Source organism: Lolium rigidum, chromosome 1 (assembly GCF_022539505.1).
Source record: "Lolium rigidum isolate FL_2022 chromosome 1, APGP_CSIRO_Lrig_0.1, whole genome shotgun sequence".
NCBI lineage: Eukaryota > Viridiplantae > Streptophyta > Magnoliopsida > Poales > Poaceae > Lolium > Lolium rigidum.
In genome coordinates, this window is record NC_061508.1 from 10030838 (window position 1) to 10046620 (window position 15783).

The following is a 15783-nucleotide window of genomic DNA, read 5'->3' on the forward strand; positions in this document are numbered from 1 at the left end:
GCCGGAGCTACCGTCGCCGCCGCACGCAGTGGTGGTGCTGGAGCGAGAGCCACCGGAGTCCGCAAGATCGAGCGGGGAGGCTTCCCTGAGGCACCCGGAGGCGGAGGTTGTTGGTGGCCGGGTAGCAGGAGGCGATGGAGAGGAAGGTGATGGTGGTCTGCGCCGTGGTGGGCTTCCTGGGCGTCCTCTCGGCGGCGCTCGGGTTCGCCGCCGAGGGCACCCGCGTCAAGGTCAGCATCCAATCCTCCCCCCTCTCTCCCCCTTCCCAAACCGCCGTGGCATCCGCGTAGTGCTGCGGTTACGCTCTGTTGGATGGGCAGATCTCGCGGCCCAACCAACTTGCGTGTTCTTGCTCACAGCTTACCTACCTTTCCTCTTCCTCCTTTTCCCAATCCAGCCTGTAGGCTCTAGCTCCTGCCTGTCCCCGTGGTGGGCAGATCGCGCGCGGCTTCGGCGAGGCTGGTGCCCAATCTCCATGCTGCGCATTTGCGCACCGCCGATGTGCTAGGAGAGAATACGCTAACTGAACACAGTTTTTTTTTTGTCAGAGAAGAAAACTGAACATGGTTGGTTATAGTATTTGGCTTGGATTTTGGAGGTCATATGTGAGCCAGAGTGGGTGTTGTTTGGCTGGCTTACTATGATTGGACCAATACCCCCTGTAAAACTGTACTAGTACGACTGAATCACGATTGGTTAAAACTCTATCCATGTAGCTGACAGCTGCTGAAATATATACTACTATGTATGCTAATAATATGTACAAGCCATTCTTGACACTCTATTCCTTTATTCATAAGTTCGCACGTCGCTTGAGTGTAGTTGGGGGCGTATTTTTATCCCGTTTATGTCTCAATGTAGTATAGGCTGTAAATATAGATATAATGTCAGTGTATGCATATGGCTTGATTGTAGTTGGGGGGCATATTTATCAGTGTATGCTTGGATGCGATATAGGTTGTAAATATTGATGTATTGTCCTGTGATAACGACTTCCAACAAACAGTGAGCAACATTTGGCAGACAACCCACTGGTTCAATGTGCGTGATCTACAGATGGCATCGTACGCTTGTAGTTTTATTACATCTCAATATGATACCCAAGTATAATGCGCTGCTTGATTCATGCAGGCTTCAGACGTGCTAACAGATTCCGAGGATTCTCCAGGCGCATGCATATACCCAAGAAGCCCAGCCTTGGGCCTTGGCCTAATGTCTGCCGTCGCTCTTATGGTCGCCCAGTCTATCATAAACACGGTTGCTGGTTGCATCTGTTGTAAGAGGCATCCCGTTCCCTCGGACACTAACTGGAGCGTAGCTCTGATCTCATTCATCGTATCTTGGTAATGTTCTGCCTAATATGTTTCGGTTCCTGTTCCCACATTTTGAAGAATTCAACATAACGTCTTATGAAATTTTGCTTAACCTTTTGCTAGAGAATCCTGCACACTGTTATATTATATCGAACCTGCACTTAGTCTTACATAATTCTGAAACAGTGTTAAAAGAAGTGAGGGGCCCTAAAGTTCTGCAGCACATTGGATATCAGTTCTTTCTTTCAAGCCCAGTTGTTTTGTTCATGTTGATTATTTATCTTCACGTTCTTGACTGTCAATTTGCTATTCTTAAGTTTATGTTAGGAATACATCCATTAGGAAGATTGGCTACGGTTGTGCCCGGAGTCCTGCAACCTTTATTAAAACCCATTAATAGGTGTAGGAGTTTCCCATTGGTTCTAGGGCTCTAGGCTGATGCCCGTTTTAGTTTTTTGGAAGGCTGATGACCTGGGATGCACATTAACTTGTTGTCCTTACTTGTAACTCACCTCCTAGAAGGATTGGAACCCAAACTCTACCTATTCAACGAAAAGAAGCGCAAATGTCCTTTGCGTTTTCCGAAAAAAATAACATCATGCATGAATGGTCCATATGATGACAAATCTGCTGCTCGTTTCCTGCTCTGCATACTTCTTGTTGCTATTTGTGAGGACTTGAACAACTATTTGTGATAACATCATCCCTGCATCCTGGGGATTGTTACATTCTGCAGGGTCACTTTTATAATCGCGTTCCTTCTTCTGCTGACTGGAGCTGCACTGAACGATCAAAGAGGTCAGGAGAACATGTACTTCGGCAGCTTCTGCTACGTTGTCAAGCCGGGGGTCTTCTCAGGAGGAGCGGTGCTCTCCCTCGCCAGTGTGGCTCTAGCAATAGTGTACTACGTCGCTCTGACATCATCGAAAAACCCACCAGCCTGGGGGCCGCAGCAGAACCAAGGCATCTCCATGGGCCAACCCGTGATCCCGCCGCAGAGCAGCGAACCAGTGTTCGTACACGAGGACACCTACAACCGGCAGCAGTTCCCTTGAGCAAACACATATCTAAGCCATTTCGACGGCCACTACGAATGCTATGTTTGCAAGTTCGGTTTGTATAGGCTTGCAGAATAGAACAACAGCACTTGCAGCTGTTGTTTAGCTAGGTTCAGTCTTTTTTTTTATGACCTTTCTTTGCTGGGAATGGTTGTGGCATGCCTGTTTCATCACTATGGATGTTTGATTTTAAATGAACTGGGTAATGTTGACGTTACAATCTTGCTTGTTTACAAGCTTTCAAGTTGTACATGGTGGATGTGATCATGGATGCGGACTGGAAATTTGTCCAGTACGTATATAGAGATGAAACTGATTCAGAGATAAGAAGCAAAGCAGCTGGAATGCTAAGCCGTCAGTGACGCTGTCCATGCCAGTTCCTCCTTGTACTGAGCAATGGTGGCTTTGACGATGGTTTCGGGACGCAGTGTGGCGTCGACAACGGTGATCCCCTCGTTTTCGTCTATCTTCAGCAGGTCAAGCTGGCTTTGCACCAGGCTTGCTGGCATGAAGTGCCCTGCTTCCTTCGCCCTCCTCCTCACCCTATCAGCGATCAACTCCGCTGAGGCCTCCAGACAGACAAACTTCACCCTGCAGGTTCCATAGCACCCTGCCTTGTAGTTGCTGTCTCCTTCCCTAAGGATCTCCCTGTACTTCAGCTGTAGTGCCGAGCAGCTGACGGCGATGTCCTCGCCGCGGTCCAGCCGCTCCCTGATGGCGTCCCGGAGTGACTCCAACCATGGTGCACGGTCCGTATCGGTGAGTGGGATGCCCTTGCTCATCTTTGCTGCCATTTTTTTTGCCATGGGCAGAAAAGAGCAGAGAAGTTCAGTAGTGGTAAATTTGAGAGGATGGCAAAACCACAGAAGACAGAAAACCTTCTTGAGAAAATTTGTACCTTTGTTCGCCTGGGAGTGGTAATCGTCTGCCTCCACGAAGTTGCAGCCCAGGGCTGCAGCGAGCATCGCCGCGACGGTCCTGCTCACGTCGAAATTCGTTGAGAAGAAACGTCATTGCCGTAATCTCGTAGGAAGATAGCAAAGTTCATTCAGGTAGTCCAAGCAGAGCGCAGCTACTGTTGGCCAAATTAGTGAGCTCATGTTATATGTTATGTTCTTCAGAGAGCAATCGGGGATTCGGTGAGAGCCTCAGGGAGGAGGATTGTTGAGGAAAGAGAAGCTTACGATTTGCCACAGCCGCTGACTCCCATGATCACGATTGCCAATCCTGAAAGCAGAGAAGTTATTTGCAAGGTCAGATTAAGCAAGTTGATGATCGAATCGGCTCAGCTCCTAACAATTGGGTGTGAGACCTAGTAGTAGCTCACAGACAAAAGCCACAGATGCGGCGGCCAACCAAGAATGAATAATTATATTAGGGAAAAAGTTCATGAGAGGGAGACGACGACGACGACGACGACCATCTAGCAATTCAAGATCTTACTGACCTGTATGAGGGAGATCAGAGCCGGCCATGGTGCTCCAGTCCCAACGGCCGCGCCTTCTCTCTCTCCGGCGGCAGTGAGGGAAGAGTACACAAACAAGAGCGGCGAATGGAGACGAGGAATGACAAAGACCGCTGCTGCTCTATTTCGCGGGGTTGACCATTTTACTGCGCAGTTTCTCAGATTCAGCCAAAAGCCTTGGCATAATCCATTAAATTCAGTACAATTATCGCAAAAGATTTTATAGTTCCGTTCCTCAGTATGCTGTTGATAATTGCTGTTTGCTTCGTAGTTTATTTCTCTTTATAACAGCCTGGACCATAATACGGCTACAACAAAACTGTAGTATCATACAAGTTTTTCCCTTTTCTGGTAAGATACTTAATTTGCAAGGCATTCTTTTTGAGAGATTTGATTTGCATGTTAAGTAGTGCAACAAACAACAGCTTACATTGGACGGCCAGGAACATAACCAGAAAAGTTTGGTGAGCAATCAAGCACGAGGCGTGCACGAAAGCTCCATCAGTGACGCCGTTCACAACGGCACCAACAGATAGGTCATGTCGCTGACCACCCGCATCATCTTCATGTTTCGGCTCTACGAGATATTTGATGATGCGTCTCCTAAAACTAATAATGTGCGAATTTTGGCAAAAACATTTAGATCGCATACTACAGGTTGTGGACGTCACAAAGGATATCTCAACTTTGTTTAAATTTAGATGTATCTATAGATTAAATCATATCTACACGCATCTAAATTTAGATAAAGTTGAAACATTTTTTGTTGGACATAGCAAGTACTTTTCTCTTGCGGGTACAAAAGCGGAAATTCAATTCGGTTCCCGAGTGCATATGTTCCCTTTATCCAAGAATATACTTTTAATTGTAAAAAAATTCAACAAACATTTTGCATGTAAATCTCGATAATCTATATGCGGTTGTATAGTTTCGTGAAAATTCGATATTTTATCTGGTGGATGAAAAAGACAAACAAACGACCTACATATGAAGAATCTGTGCAAATTACAAGACATATGTACACAAGTCAACATAATAATTAATCAAACCTCAAGGATAAACTTCGATTTGTTTTGATTGTCGCACTTCGCGCTGAACATGACGCTCGTCATTGGCATCGCTACCAACGGTAATGTCAATGGCAGCCATGGGCGCCATTCCTACATTATCAAAAGTGAACAATGAAAATCTTACATCTGAACAAAATGAAAACCCTACTAAATAAAAGCATGGGTGAAAACAAGAAAACCCTAATAATCGGCTAAGCTTTGCTGGGGGCGATTAATATCAAGGTACAACTATTGTGGATTCGAGGAAGATCTTGCTTCATCTATACCTGGATATAAATAATCCCCTCGAATCCGATAAATACTGGAGGCTATTTCATTTTTTTTTCGATAAAGGGAATATATTAATATCGAGAGATACCAATTACACCCAGCCTCTGCAACAACGCACCACCCTAATGGCACTACGGATGCACACAGCCAAAAAAAGGAAAAATAAAACTAAGAAACAAAAGTCCCGCTACTGTTGACTGCCAAAACCCACCGGCGGGCAGCGGCCTTGTCAACACTGTAGAGCCGGGGGGAGCCTAGAGCTGCGGCTGGCTGAGACCCCTCCGAGCGACGGCCCGCAATGCTCTTCTGGTCACACGCGGCGTTGCGAAGTGCAAGGGCGTGCCACCCGACCTATACCCGGTCGGGAAGGTGATGAGATTGCCTCGCTTAGTTTCCCGCAGGGCATACATGTAAACGTTAAATACGAGCCTCGATCGGCTCTCGAGTTATCCCGTGAATCGGCTCAAAGAGCCGATCCACCCATGATCCGTACGGGGTGTACGAATACTTGGTGGTCCTGCTTGATCAAGATGAAGCTAATGAGATCTACGACGATTTAGGGTTTTCACCACATAATCGGATCATCCTACTCCAGGTTGGGCCGGATGGCCACGCACGGTGCTCGTAAGCCGATCCTAAACAAGGCCAAAAACCAACATGAAGTTGATCCTAGGAACATCCCGTTTAGGACTTGCGAACGCCACCCTACGTGCCACGAGATCCTCCCCCCTTTGTAAGGCCAAACTATTGCGGATATTAAACTAATCCTTGTAGAACAAGGAGCAATCGTAACGGACCAGATCTACTAAATAATGATCAAGCGGGGTGCCGCCCCCACACCTGAGATAGGCGTGAGGACGGCTAGATATGCAAGGGTCGCACTACGTAAGCATGCTTAAACGAAGAACAATGCTAACCCTAACACATCTAATGATAACTACGTTGCTCGCCATCAAAAGCGCTTCGATACGAGCAACGCATGAACAACGTGAGGCTTGTGCTGCCTAGATCGCAAGATGCGATCTAGGCAGCATGTCGCTTACCCGATAGAAACCCTCGAGACGAAGGAGTTGGCGATGCGCCGAGATTGGTTTGTTTTTGGGGTTGAACGTGAGTTGTTGTTTATTCCATAAACCCTAGGTACATATTTATAGTCCAGGGGACTTTCTAATGTGGGCATGCACTAAACCGTGCACGACTAAGATTCTATCTCTAAACTAAAATAGATCTAATATGTTACGGATACACGGGCAATTAAACCCAACAGGCCGATTCATAGAATTCTCCACGTATATTTCCTTAAGCCCATCTTGATCTGCGGCCCACCGCCGACTCGGTCAAATCTTGGTGATAACACATGCCCCCCTGGTTTTGGAATTGGTAATTCCAAAATCACTCTGCTTTCCTTCGTCGGGTCATGTCGTGGCAGAACCGTCGCAGTATTCCTCATGATGATGCCTTGCCTTCTCAACTTCTCCGCGTGACCTGGCAGTTTTTTTTTTTTTTTTTTTTAGGCACCACTTCCTCGGAAACTGCTGTGGCATTGAATTTCCACTATATCCTCCTTCGATTTAACCGCTCTGAACAGTTCTTCTTTGTATCTCCTCCGCACTAGCACTCCGAAAAAACCCTCCCAGCCACCATGTCTTCCTCCTCCTCTGCTCCATCGGATCTTGCTAGCCAATCCTCCACGTCCCGTGAGCCGACGCCGGAGTACGACGCGGCGGCGGTCCACGCGGCCAACACCCGCCGCGCCATTGCGGCGGGGAGGAAGCGGACCACGACTTCTCCGTCCGGTCCGAGGACGACCAGTCCTTGACGGACGGGGAGAGCGACCTCCGCTTCCTCGCCGTTGGGGAAACGGAAGAGGGGAGTGACGACGACGCCTTCTCCTCGCGACTTCACCTCTCCCGGGGAGGAGGAGGAGCAGGAAGAGGAGGAGGAGGACGACGACGAGGGCTCCTCCGACGAGCCGCCGGCCAAGCGGTTCCGCCCTTGGCCGGGCAATCTTAGCGACTTCGACAGCCGACGAGGACGACGCCGACGAAGAAGATGAAGACAACGAGGGCCCGGTCGGCGGCCATTGGAGCGACGACGAGCCCGCCGGGAGCAGCGCCGACAGTGGCGACGACGGCGACGACGAGGGCAGTGATGGCCCATAGATAGGACCTCTAGAATAGGGCCGGTAGTAGTAGATGGGGCGAGTGGAACCCCTAGTATTCCCCTTTTGAGAGCAATTAGCTCCTCATGTAAGAAATCTCCTCTTAATCAATGAAGAACTTTTCCCCCAATCTTGATTTTGCCGATTCCTTTTAATTGAGCCGATTCTCTCTTCTACCGACCTTGCCGATTCGTCCCCTTTGCCAATGCGTAATGAGCCGATCGCACCGCATCGGTCCTTTGAAATTCACCCTTCTCTTCTTCAACCGATGATTTTCTAAATCTGGTGGAAGGTGCCGGACTTTCGAAACAACCTTCGAATTTTTCCAACCAAACCAAATAATCCTTTTCAGTACCCATCATTGTGAAGAGGGTTGCAATGAAGGATCAGCCGATGGTATCCTCATCGGTTCTTAAACAGAGTATCCACTAGGTCTGTTGCCCCCCGAGCCTTACTCGAGGCGAGAATGTCAGAGAGAATGCGCCACAGCCGATCCTCTTTCTTCCTCCGACAGCCGATAATCCTCCGTTTCCTCTTTGACGGAAAAGGTTCGGGAACCCGGATCGGCTCGAAGCAGCTGGAGAAGTTTCCATTGCTTTACTCCCTCGAGGCAACAGAAAGCACCACCATTGGTCTAGATTTGGTGGAGACTCGATAAACACTGCATAATTCCACTAAAGTCGATGGCTGCGCATCGGCTGCCTCTCAATTCTAAAGTCGATGCCCTCGCATCGGCTGTAAAATTTTTTTTTTATTTTGGCCGATTTTTCTTAATCGGCCCCCAATGTTTCATTGCACGTATGTTCTCACATGTTCCATCCGATTATATGCCCCCCGAGCCGATACCTGCTGGATGACTGCAGATATCGGCTTGTATGGATAGCTAGGGCTCTCACTTGTGCGTTGGCTCGCGAAAATCCGAGCTAACTCTCGTATGCCGACGTAGTCACCGCCCAATAGATCGGTGCTGAACGCAAGCGGAACATATGGTGAAAGTATTTTTGGCCGATTGCTGAAATCGGCCTCCATATTCATTGGAGAGCCGACCGAAGGTCCCGTAATGTCCCTTCATGAACTTTTTGGGGCCGATCACAAGGATCAGCCTCTCCTGGTTTGCTCATTGGTTTGATCTTGCTACTTGGTCGGGCTGGATGAAACCAACCCAACCTCCGACTTGATGCGCCTGCCGTCGTCCACCTTGTGTGCTCCGTAGAGTCGTGGAGCGCTACGCTCCGTCGGCAAGACGAGTACCATGTTTGTGCCAGCCGATGTCTCATCATCGGCTTTCCTCCGTTTAGGGCGCCACTCCATTTTCCGTGGACGACCCTCTTCATCCAGGGTTCGCTGAACCTTTGCAGCCGGATCGGGCCGTGCCTTTCTTAGCGTATGCAGGTACAACCTTTCGGCTTCCTCCGGGCCGCGCAATCGCTGAACCCCGCGCTTCGGGAACGGCTGAGTCCGTCGGGGCACCACCTTGGCCGGTGGTACCTGTCTTCTTCCACTTCTCCCTCGTCTTCCGAATCTTCAAGATCTGCCCAACGAGGTGACTCGAGCACGTTTGCTTTGTGGTGGGAGAGGCCCTAAGCGCTCGAACACCGACACGTTGGCTGCCTCCTTCTTTTTCTTATTGCATTCTGGGCAATTGCCGATTGTGGGCAATCGGCTCATTCCTGAATCCCAGCAGTGTCTGAAGAAGGGGCAGTCCCAATGCCTGGCGTTGTCGTCTTGCTCCCTTGATGCTTCCCGAGAGCTGGTCCTGACGGCGAGTACTGGTGGCTCATGATCTCCTGGATCACGCGCAGAGCGACACGCTCCAGCACGTTAACCAAGTTCTCAGAGTGGCGGTGTAGCGAGTGAGCCACCAGGTAGTTGATCTCCTCGCCGCGGACCCTCGGTGCGTTCCTCCGACGGGGAAGAAAGGTCTATCCCATCGAGTGCACCTTCCGGTGAGAACCCCTTCCATCCGATGCCACCGAACGGGTTCTCCGAAAAGAGCCGATGAGGTCGGCTTCGAGGGTAGCCTTGATCTCATTGTATTGCTTCTTGAGGTCGTCGAGCGGATCCTCGTAGGTGACGCGGCGTGCCGTCCGCCATCTCGGATGTAGATGGCGATGTGGTTGATGTAGACGATTGTCCCACCGGGCGTGCCGAATGTGTTGACTGCCAAAACCCACCGGCGGGCAGCGGCCTTGTCAACACTGTAGAGCCGGGGGGAGCCTAGAGCTGCGGCCGGCCGAGACCCCTCCGAGCGACGGCCCGCAATGCTCTTCCGGTCACACGCGGCGTTGCGAAGTGCAGGGCGTGCCACCCGACCTATACCTGGTCGGGAAGGTGATGAGATTGCCTCGCTTAGTTTCCTGCGGGGCATACATGTAAACGTTAAATACGAGCCTCGATCGGCTCTCGGGTTATCCCGTGAATCGGCTCAAAGAGCCGATCCACCCATGATCCGTACGGGGTGTACGAATACTTGGTGGTCCTGCTTGATCAAGATGAAGCTAATGAGATCTACGACGATTTAGGGTTTTCACCACATAATCGGATCATCCTACTCCGAGTTGGGCCGGATGGCCACGCACGGTGCTCGTAAGCCGATCCTAAACAAGGCCGGAAAACCAACATGAAGTTGATCCTAGGAACATCCCGTTTAGGACTTGCGAACGCCACCCTACGTGCCACAGGATCCTCCCCCCTTTGTAAGGCCAAACTATTGCAGATATTAAACTAATCCTTGTAGAACAAGGAGCAATCGTAACGGATCAGATCTACTAAATAATGATCAAGCGGGGTGCCGCCCCCACACCTGAGATAGGCGTGAGGACGGCTAGATATGCAAGGGTTGCACTACGTAAGCATGCTTAAACGAAGAACAATGCTAACCCTAACACATCTAATGATAACTACGTTGCTCGCCATCAAAAGCGCTTCGATACGAGCAACGCATGAACAACGTGGGGCTTGTGCTGCCTAGATCGCAAGATGCGATCTAGGCAGCATGTCGCTTACCCGATAGAAACCCTCGAGACGAAGGAGTTGGCGATGCGCCGAGATTGGTTTGTTTTTGGGGTTGAACGTGAGTTGTTGTTTATTCCATAAACCCTAGGTACATATTTATAGTCCAGGGGACTTTCTAATGTGGGCATGCACTAAACCGTGCACGACTAAGATTCTATCTCTAAACTAAAATAGATCTAATATGTTACGGATACACGGGCAATTAAACCCAACAGGCCGATTCATAGAATTCTCCACGTATATTTCCTTAAGCCCATCTTGATCGCGGCCCACCGCCGACTCGGTCAAATCTTGGTGATAACGACTACGAGTATCACGGACCTAACAACAGCAATACATCCACCACCATGACAACACCTGAATTGCGGACTCTCCAAAAACGACGCCTCCAAGAAGGGAACAGGTGCTCCAACACCGTCGTCGCCCGATCAAAGATCTTAGGTTTTCACCACGAAGATAGTCCCCACTCTTAAAACAATGCCTCCACCAAGGTCACCGCCGGGCACAACCAGTTAAGGCCGGACCTTGGGTTTTCACCCCGAAAGGTAGGACTCGCGCTTCACATGTGTTGTCGCCCCCACTTTCATACCGCTGCTGTGAAGCCCGACACCAAGCAAGCCCCTCAACAGCGCGGAGACTTGAACCTCCCTTAGCTAGTCCTCCCTCCGGCCTTCATGAAATTCTCTTCTTCCGACTTTCATCATGGATCCATAGTCACTTGATGTCAACACGGAAAAAGAGCTTCGCGCCGCTCCCTCCGAACCAAACGGTCGGAATAAACGCATGGGTGCGCACGACCGAATACCTCCGATCCAGCAAACTCCGGGCAAAGCACCGTTACATTCGCCGGCGGAGCCTTCCGGAACTCAACCCTCCGGCCGGATCACGAGTCCGGAGCCTCCGGTAGGTCCTCCTCTTCACGCAAGAGAGGCCCTAGGACCGCCGCCTTTATTCAGGCCGGACCCCCACATCGGCGACCATCCCGGGCTGGCCAACCCAACCCTCCACCGGCGACACCATCGCCGGCTTCCATGCACCTCCATCTCACCGCCGGATGGTGATGATAGATCAAAAATCCACCACCACCAACCGCAGGCCGACCCTCTCCGGCGAAGAAGAGGCCACCTCCTCCGTCAAACCCAAGGCTGCTGCCCCGGGCGCCCTCGTGTCGCGGAAGATGCCCGAGATCGCCTCCACGCACCAACGAGAGGCGGGGGTGGATGGCATGGCGCAGACCGAGGGTCCGGCCGCCGCCCACCACCAACCCCTGCCGGAGTGCTGCGGGAAGCCGACGAGAAGAGGGAGACCGCAGCGCCGCCCATCCCACCCGCGCCGACCGGTCCGTGGACAGCCGACGGGAGGAGGGCCGCCGCCGCCGTCGCCCATCCCACGCGCGTCTCGCTCCGCCAAGCATCGAGGAGGTGGGGATCCGGCCGCCGATCTCCACGCGGCGACGAGGAAGGGCCCCCGCCGCCGCCACGCCCCGAGGGACTTTGCCCCGGCGGCGCTACCGGCGGCGGCGGCGGCGGAGGGTTGGGGGCGGAGGGTTAGGGTTGGGGGCAGAGGGTTGGGGGCCAAGTCGCGTGGTCTGGAATATCCTCCTTCAAGTGACCACCTCAAGGATGCCAAGATGATATAATACTAGCAGAAAAGGGAGCAATAGTAATTAAACTTGTGTGCTGCATATATATGCCATCGAGGAGGCGCCTTCTTCAGTTCGTCACCCATCGATCAGAGAAGAGAAGACATGGGGTCAATGAGGGATTTTCTGATATATTCCCCGCTTAAATGCAAGAAGAGATGTGCACTTTCATAAGTCGTCCATAAGTACTTGAAGAAACAACATGTGCGAAAAGTACTTATTAATAATTATTCAGTCCTGAAATTACTTAACTAGTAGAAAATTATAACACCTTTCGCCCCCAATATGTTTGAAAATTATTTTGAACCAATATAGATAAAAATATGCGGGAAAACCCTACACATGACCAAAGTACAAAAACCGTTTGAGATGGCTATCAAGAAAAATGACACCAGAAATAACTAAATCGTAGGTAATTATGCACACACGATTTATTAAAAAATATAGTGTGCAAACTTGCAGATATATACGCTGACAGAATCTTTTGCAAGTAATCAAACATGTTCAAGATCTTTTTTATGTCACATGTATTCACTCTGCAGGCTGGCGAAGGCTAGACAGACGGTCGGCTTTTTAAGGGATCAGCGTTGTACTCCGGGAACAATGATCTACACTAATTAGTATAGATGATAATTCCATTCTTTTAATCTCATTTGGTTATGTATGTGCATGCATTAGTAGCTATCATGCCTAATATAAGTGCTCATCCAACCAATGATTTGAGAACCAAACCTATCCAACAGTTTAGTTAACTGATTACTTTCGCTAGTTTATCTTAAACTTTCCTATGCTATGTTTTTGTGAAAAGTTATTTCACGCTATATAGAGGTGTAATTTGGTTACCATCCTCGTTTGTATGGTTGCATATATGATTTGAGTTTACCATTCTTAGTTATGTTGTATACGCTCGTAATTGTTTTCTATGTAGGTGCAAAATTAAACATCAATGATCTGCTGCTATAAAAATTTCTTTCGCAGTTTGGTGAGGCAATTTTAGCTCCATTACCCCCCCCCCCCCCTCCTCTGTCGAAGTGCTATTCAGCAGCCTCCACCACTCGTTGTGCAATTCGGCCGCTCGTCAATGTCGCGGTGCCACCGAATTTTAGATTGATTTTTGTCACCCGACGTCGCCGATCTAAGATATAGGCATGGACAAGCTTAATCACCGATTAGTTGATCTCCTTCAACCTGTAACTCTACTCACTTGCGGAGGGAACACGCATTATCTGGATTCACATTTCTCTAGGTATGTACACCGGCAACAATGATCAACACTTATTAAATAATTCCATTCTTTTAATCCCATTCGGTTATGTATGTGCATGCATTAGTACCTATCAAGCCCAATTTAAGTGCTCCTCCAGCCAATGATTTGACAAGCAAACGTAGCCAACAGTTTAGTTAACTGATTACTTTTGTTAGTTTATCTTAAACTTTGATATGATATGTTTTGTGGAAGGTTATTTCACGCTATATAAAGGTGTAGTTAGATTACCATCCTCGGTTACATGGCTACATATATGATTTTTTACCATTCTTAGTGTACGCGCTCCTAATTGTTTTCTATGTAGGTGCAAAAGTAAATTTCTTTGGAAGTGTGGGAGGACATTTTTAGCTCCATTACCCCCCCCCCCCCAACATAAATCCTGGCTCTGCCCTGACAAGACCGGACCCTTCCCGGTTGGCATCTAGGGGCAGATTTGGCATGAAGGACAGGAGGCTCTCGTCTATTAACTCATGCAGAGTTACATCAACTCGTGTTTGCAATGCATCCATTGGTTCCATATATTGAATCATGTACTTGTTATCTCCATGCGGAACATTGAAGACTGATACCGAACAAACATCACTTGATCAATTTACAGATAGAAGTTCAAACAAATTGAACAAACTACATCACATAATGATAAGAGATTTAGTTTTCACATTTAGAGGAGAAAAGAATTTTTCTTTTGGGAAATCCTGAAAACATAACCAGAAGATGATTCTCTTTGCAAAGAAATTCTAGAAGAGATTAATGAATGGCATCTACATCCTTATATACAAAAATATATTTGATTTGATTCAAATAAAATCAGAATTAGGAAAATATTTTATTAGTCTTATTTAATTCATGGAACATGATAGTTTTCTCAAATAAATTTTAATTTTATAAAAGGTTTTTAAAGTTGAGAAATTGGGATGTTATGATGTTTATATAAGAAGAGTATGTATCAAGTGAAAAACACAGATGTGATAATACAGAGCACACAAACCGTCTCAAAGACGTGCACAAAATGAATAAAAAGTGCATCAAATATTGTTTTGTGAAACAAAAATTATGCAACTGGATCAATGGACTTCTAGCTTTCTTTTGAGTAAGTTTATAGACAATGCATCTATTGTTTTAGATTAATATGTAATGACGGTCTTATCTAAAATAACAAGATACATATGTTAGTATTAACTAATAATCGCTACGTACCTTGCTTAATCATATAGTACCTATGTTTGCTAAACACTGATAGTGAAGTTAAGATCATAATTTTTTCATTCTAACTCGTATTGATCTACATTGCTAAACCGCGATGGTTGACCCTGATTTCTTCTTACCAAATAGTACAATGGCTGGGTTTCTCCCTTTTCTCCAAGAAAACCCCTTCCGCCGGTTGGCATCTAGGGGATGATTGGCTGGAAGCAGGCCTGGGCCCATGGGAGTGCGGCCCGTGCGGCCGCACAGGGTCCAAAATTTTTGGGCCCCAAAATATTGGAGATTCTCTATATATAACGTAAATACGTAAGCTAGACACACAAAAAATACTGCCCAGTTGGTTTCCGCGTATAGATTGTTGTTGGTTGGTCATGAGGTTCCAGGTTCCAATCTTTCCATTTGTAGCTCCAGGTCGTGTATTTTATTTTCTTCAGCTTTTTGCTAATTCTGATTGATGTGTGTGATCCAAAACTGCACTTCGCTGAAACATCTTAAATTCTTGGATTCACATTAAATAATAATAACTGCCATTTAAATTTATAGATGGTGAGGTAAATTTGATATATATATGGTTATTCTATTTATTTTATGCGGATAGTTCTTATAATGGATTTATCTATGCATATGTACTAATAGAATAGCCTTACATGCTATAAGCTTTTGAGATTCTGAAAGTTTCCTTTTCTGTTTTTAAACTCAAATAGTTCAAATGTATCAGAATCATTAGATGTTGGTTATTTTCGGTACGCTGGTCCGAATGGCTTTGGAAACTATATTCCTCTTAAAATAGATATTAAGGTGAATTTACCACAAGTTCATAATCTAGACATTATCTTTTCAATTTAAATGTCTACAAAAGGCATATACACACTATATAATTATCCATTAGTTTTATTTTTCTAGGAATATAGGGGCCCATATTAAAGTTTTGCACAGGGCCCCGGATTTTCCCGGCCCGTGCCCTGGCTGGAAGGAGGAGGAAGAGGGGGACTCGTCCGTGGACAGTCTCGTCTATTAAGAAACACATGTGGAGTCACAACAGCTCGTTTGCAACGCTGTCCCAGATATTAAGTCATAGACTAGTCACTTCCATGCACGTGGATATTGAACACTGATACAGAATAAACATCTCTTGATTCCATGTAGAGATAGAAGTTCAAACAAATTGAACAAATTACATCACGGGATGATAAGAGATATTACTTTTCTCTTTCAACCGAACCAATAATGCATAACAAATAAGAGTTAAATGAATTGACAAAAAAAAATGATTGTGCCATGTGGAATGCGGCTACCCTGAACTGAATCAATCAGGGCAC

At 47.6% G+C, this 15783-nt stretch overlaps 2 protein-coding genes across 2 annotated transcripts; one reads left to right on the plus strand and one right to left on the minus strand.

The window, feature by feature from the left end:
* On the plus strand, nucleotides 1–2587 carry LOC124684891 (protein MODIFYING WALL LIGNIN-1-like). The gene is made up of 3 exons (XM_047219153.1): nucleotides 1–230; nucleotides 1132–1343; nucleotides 2050–2587. Exons 1-3 carry the CDS (start codon nucleotides 135–137, stop codon nucleotides 2366–2368), a joined length of 627 nt encoding a protein of 208 aa, XP_047075109.1. The 5' UTR covers nucleotides 1–134; the 3' UTR covers nucleotides 2369–2587.
* On the minus strand, nucleotides 2542–3903 carry LOC124684892 (gluconokinase-like). The gene is made up of 4 exons (XM_047219154.1): nucleotides 3819–3903; nucleotides 3556–3598; nucleotides 3270–3349; nucleotides 2542–3158 (listed from the first exon to the last, which is right to left on the minus strand). The coding sequence occupies exons 1-4, from the start codon at nucleotides 3844–3846 to the stop codon at nucleotides 2719–2721; spliced, it is 591 nt and encodes a 196-aa protein (XP_047075110.1). The 5' UTR covers nucleotides 3847–3903; the 3' UTR covers nucleotides 2542–2718.
* Nucleotides 3904–15783: the final 11880 nt, after the last annotated feature.

Coding starts and splice junctions, on each gene's coding strand:
- LOC124684891 (XM_047219153.1), top strand. CDS start 135: ATGGAGAGGAAGGTGATGGTGGTCTGCGCCGTGGTGGGCTTCCTGGGC. Junction 231..1,131: donor CCGAGGGCACCCGCGTCAAG/GTCAGCATCCAA, acceptor TGATTCATGCAG/GCTTCAGACGTGCTAACAGA. Junction 1,344..2,049: donor ATCTCATTCATCGTATCTTG/GTAATGTTCTGC, acceptor TACATTCTGCAG/GGTCACTTTTATAATCGCGT.
- LOC124684892 (XM_047219154.1), bottom strand. CDS start 3,846: ATGGCCGGCTCTGATCTCCCTCATACAG. Junction 3,599..3,818: donor CTCTGATCTCCCTCATACAG/GTCAGTAAGATC, acceptor CTCTGCTTTCAG/GATTGGCAATCGTGATCATG. Junction 3,350..3,555: donor GTCAGCGGCTGTGGCAAATC/GTAAGCTTCTCT, acceptor CGACGTGAGCAG/GACCGTCGCGGCGATGCTCG.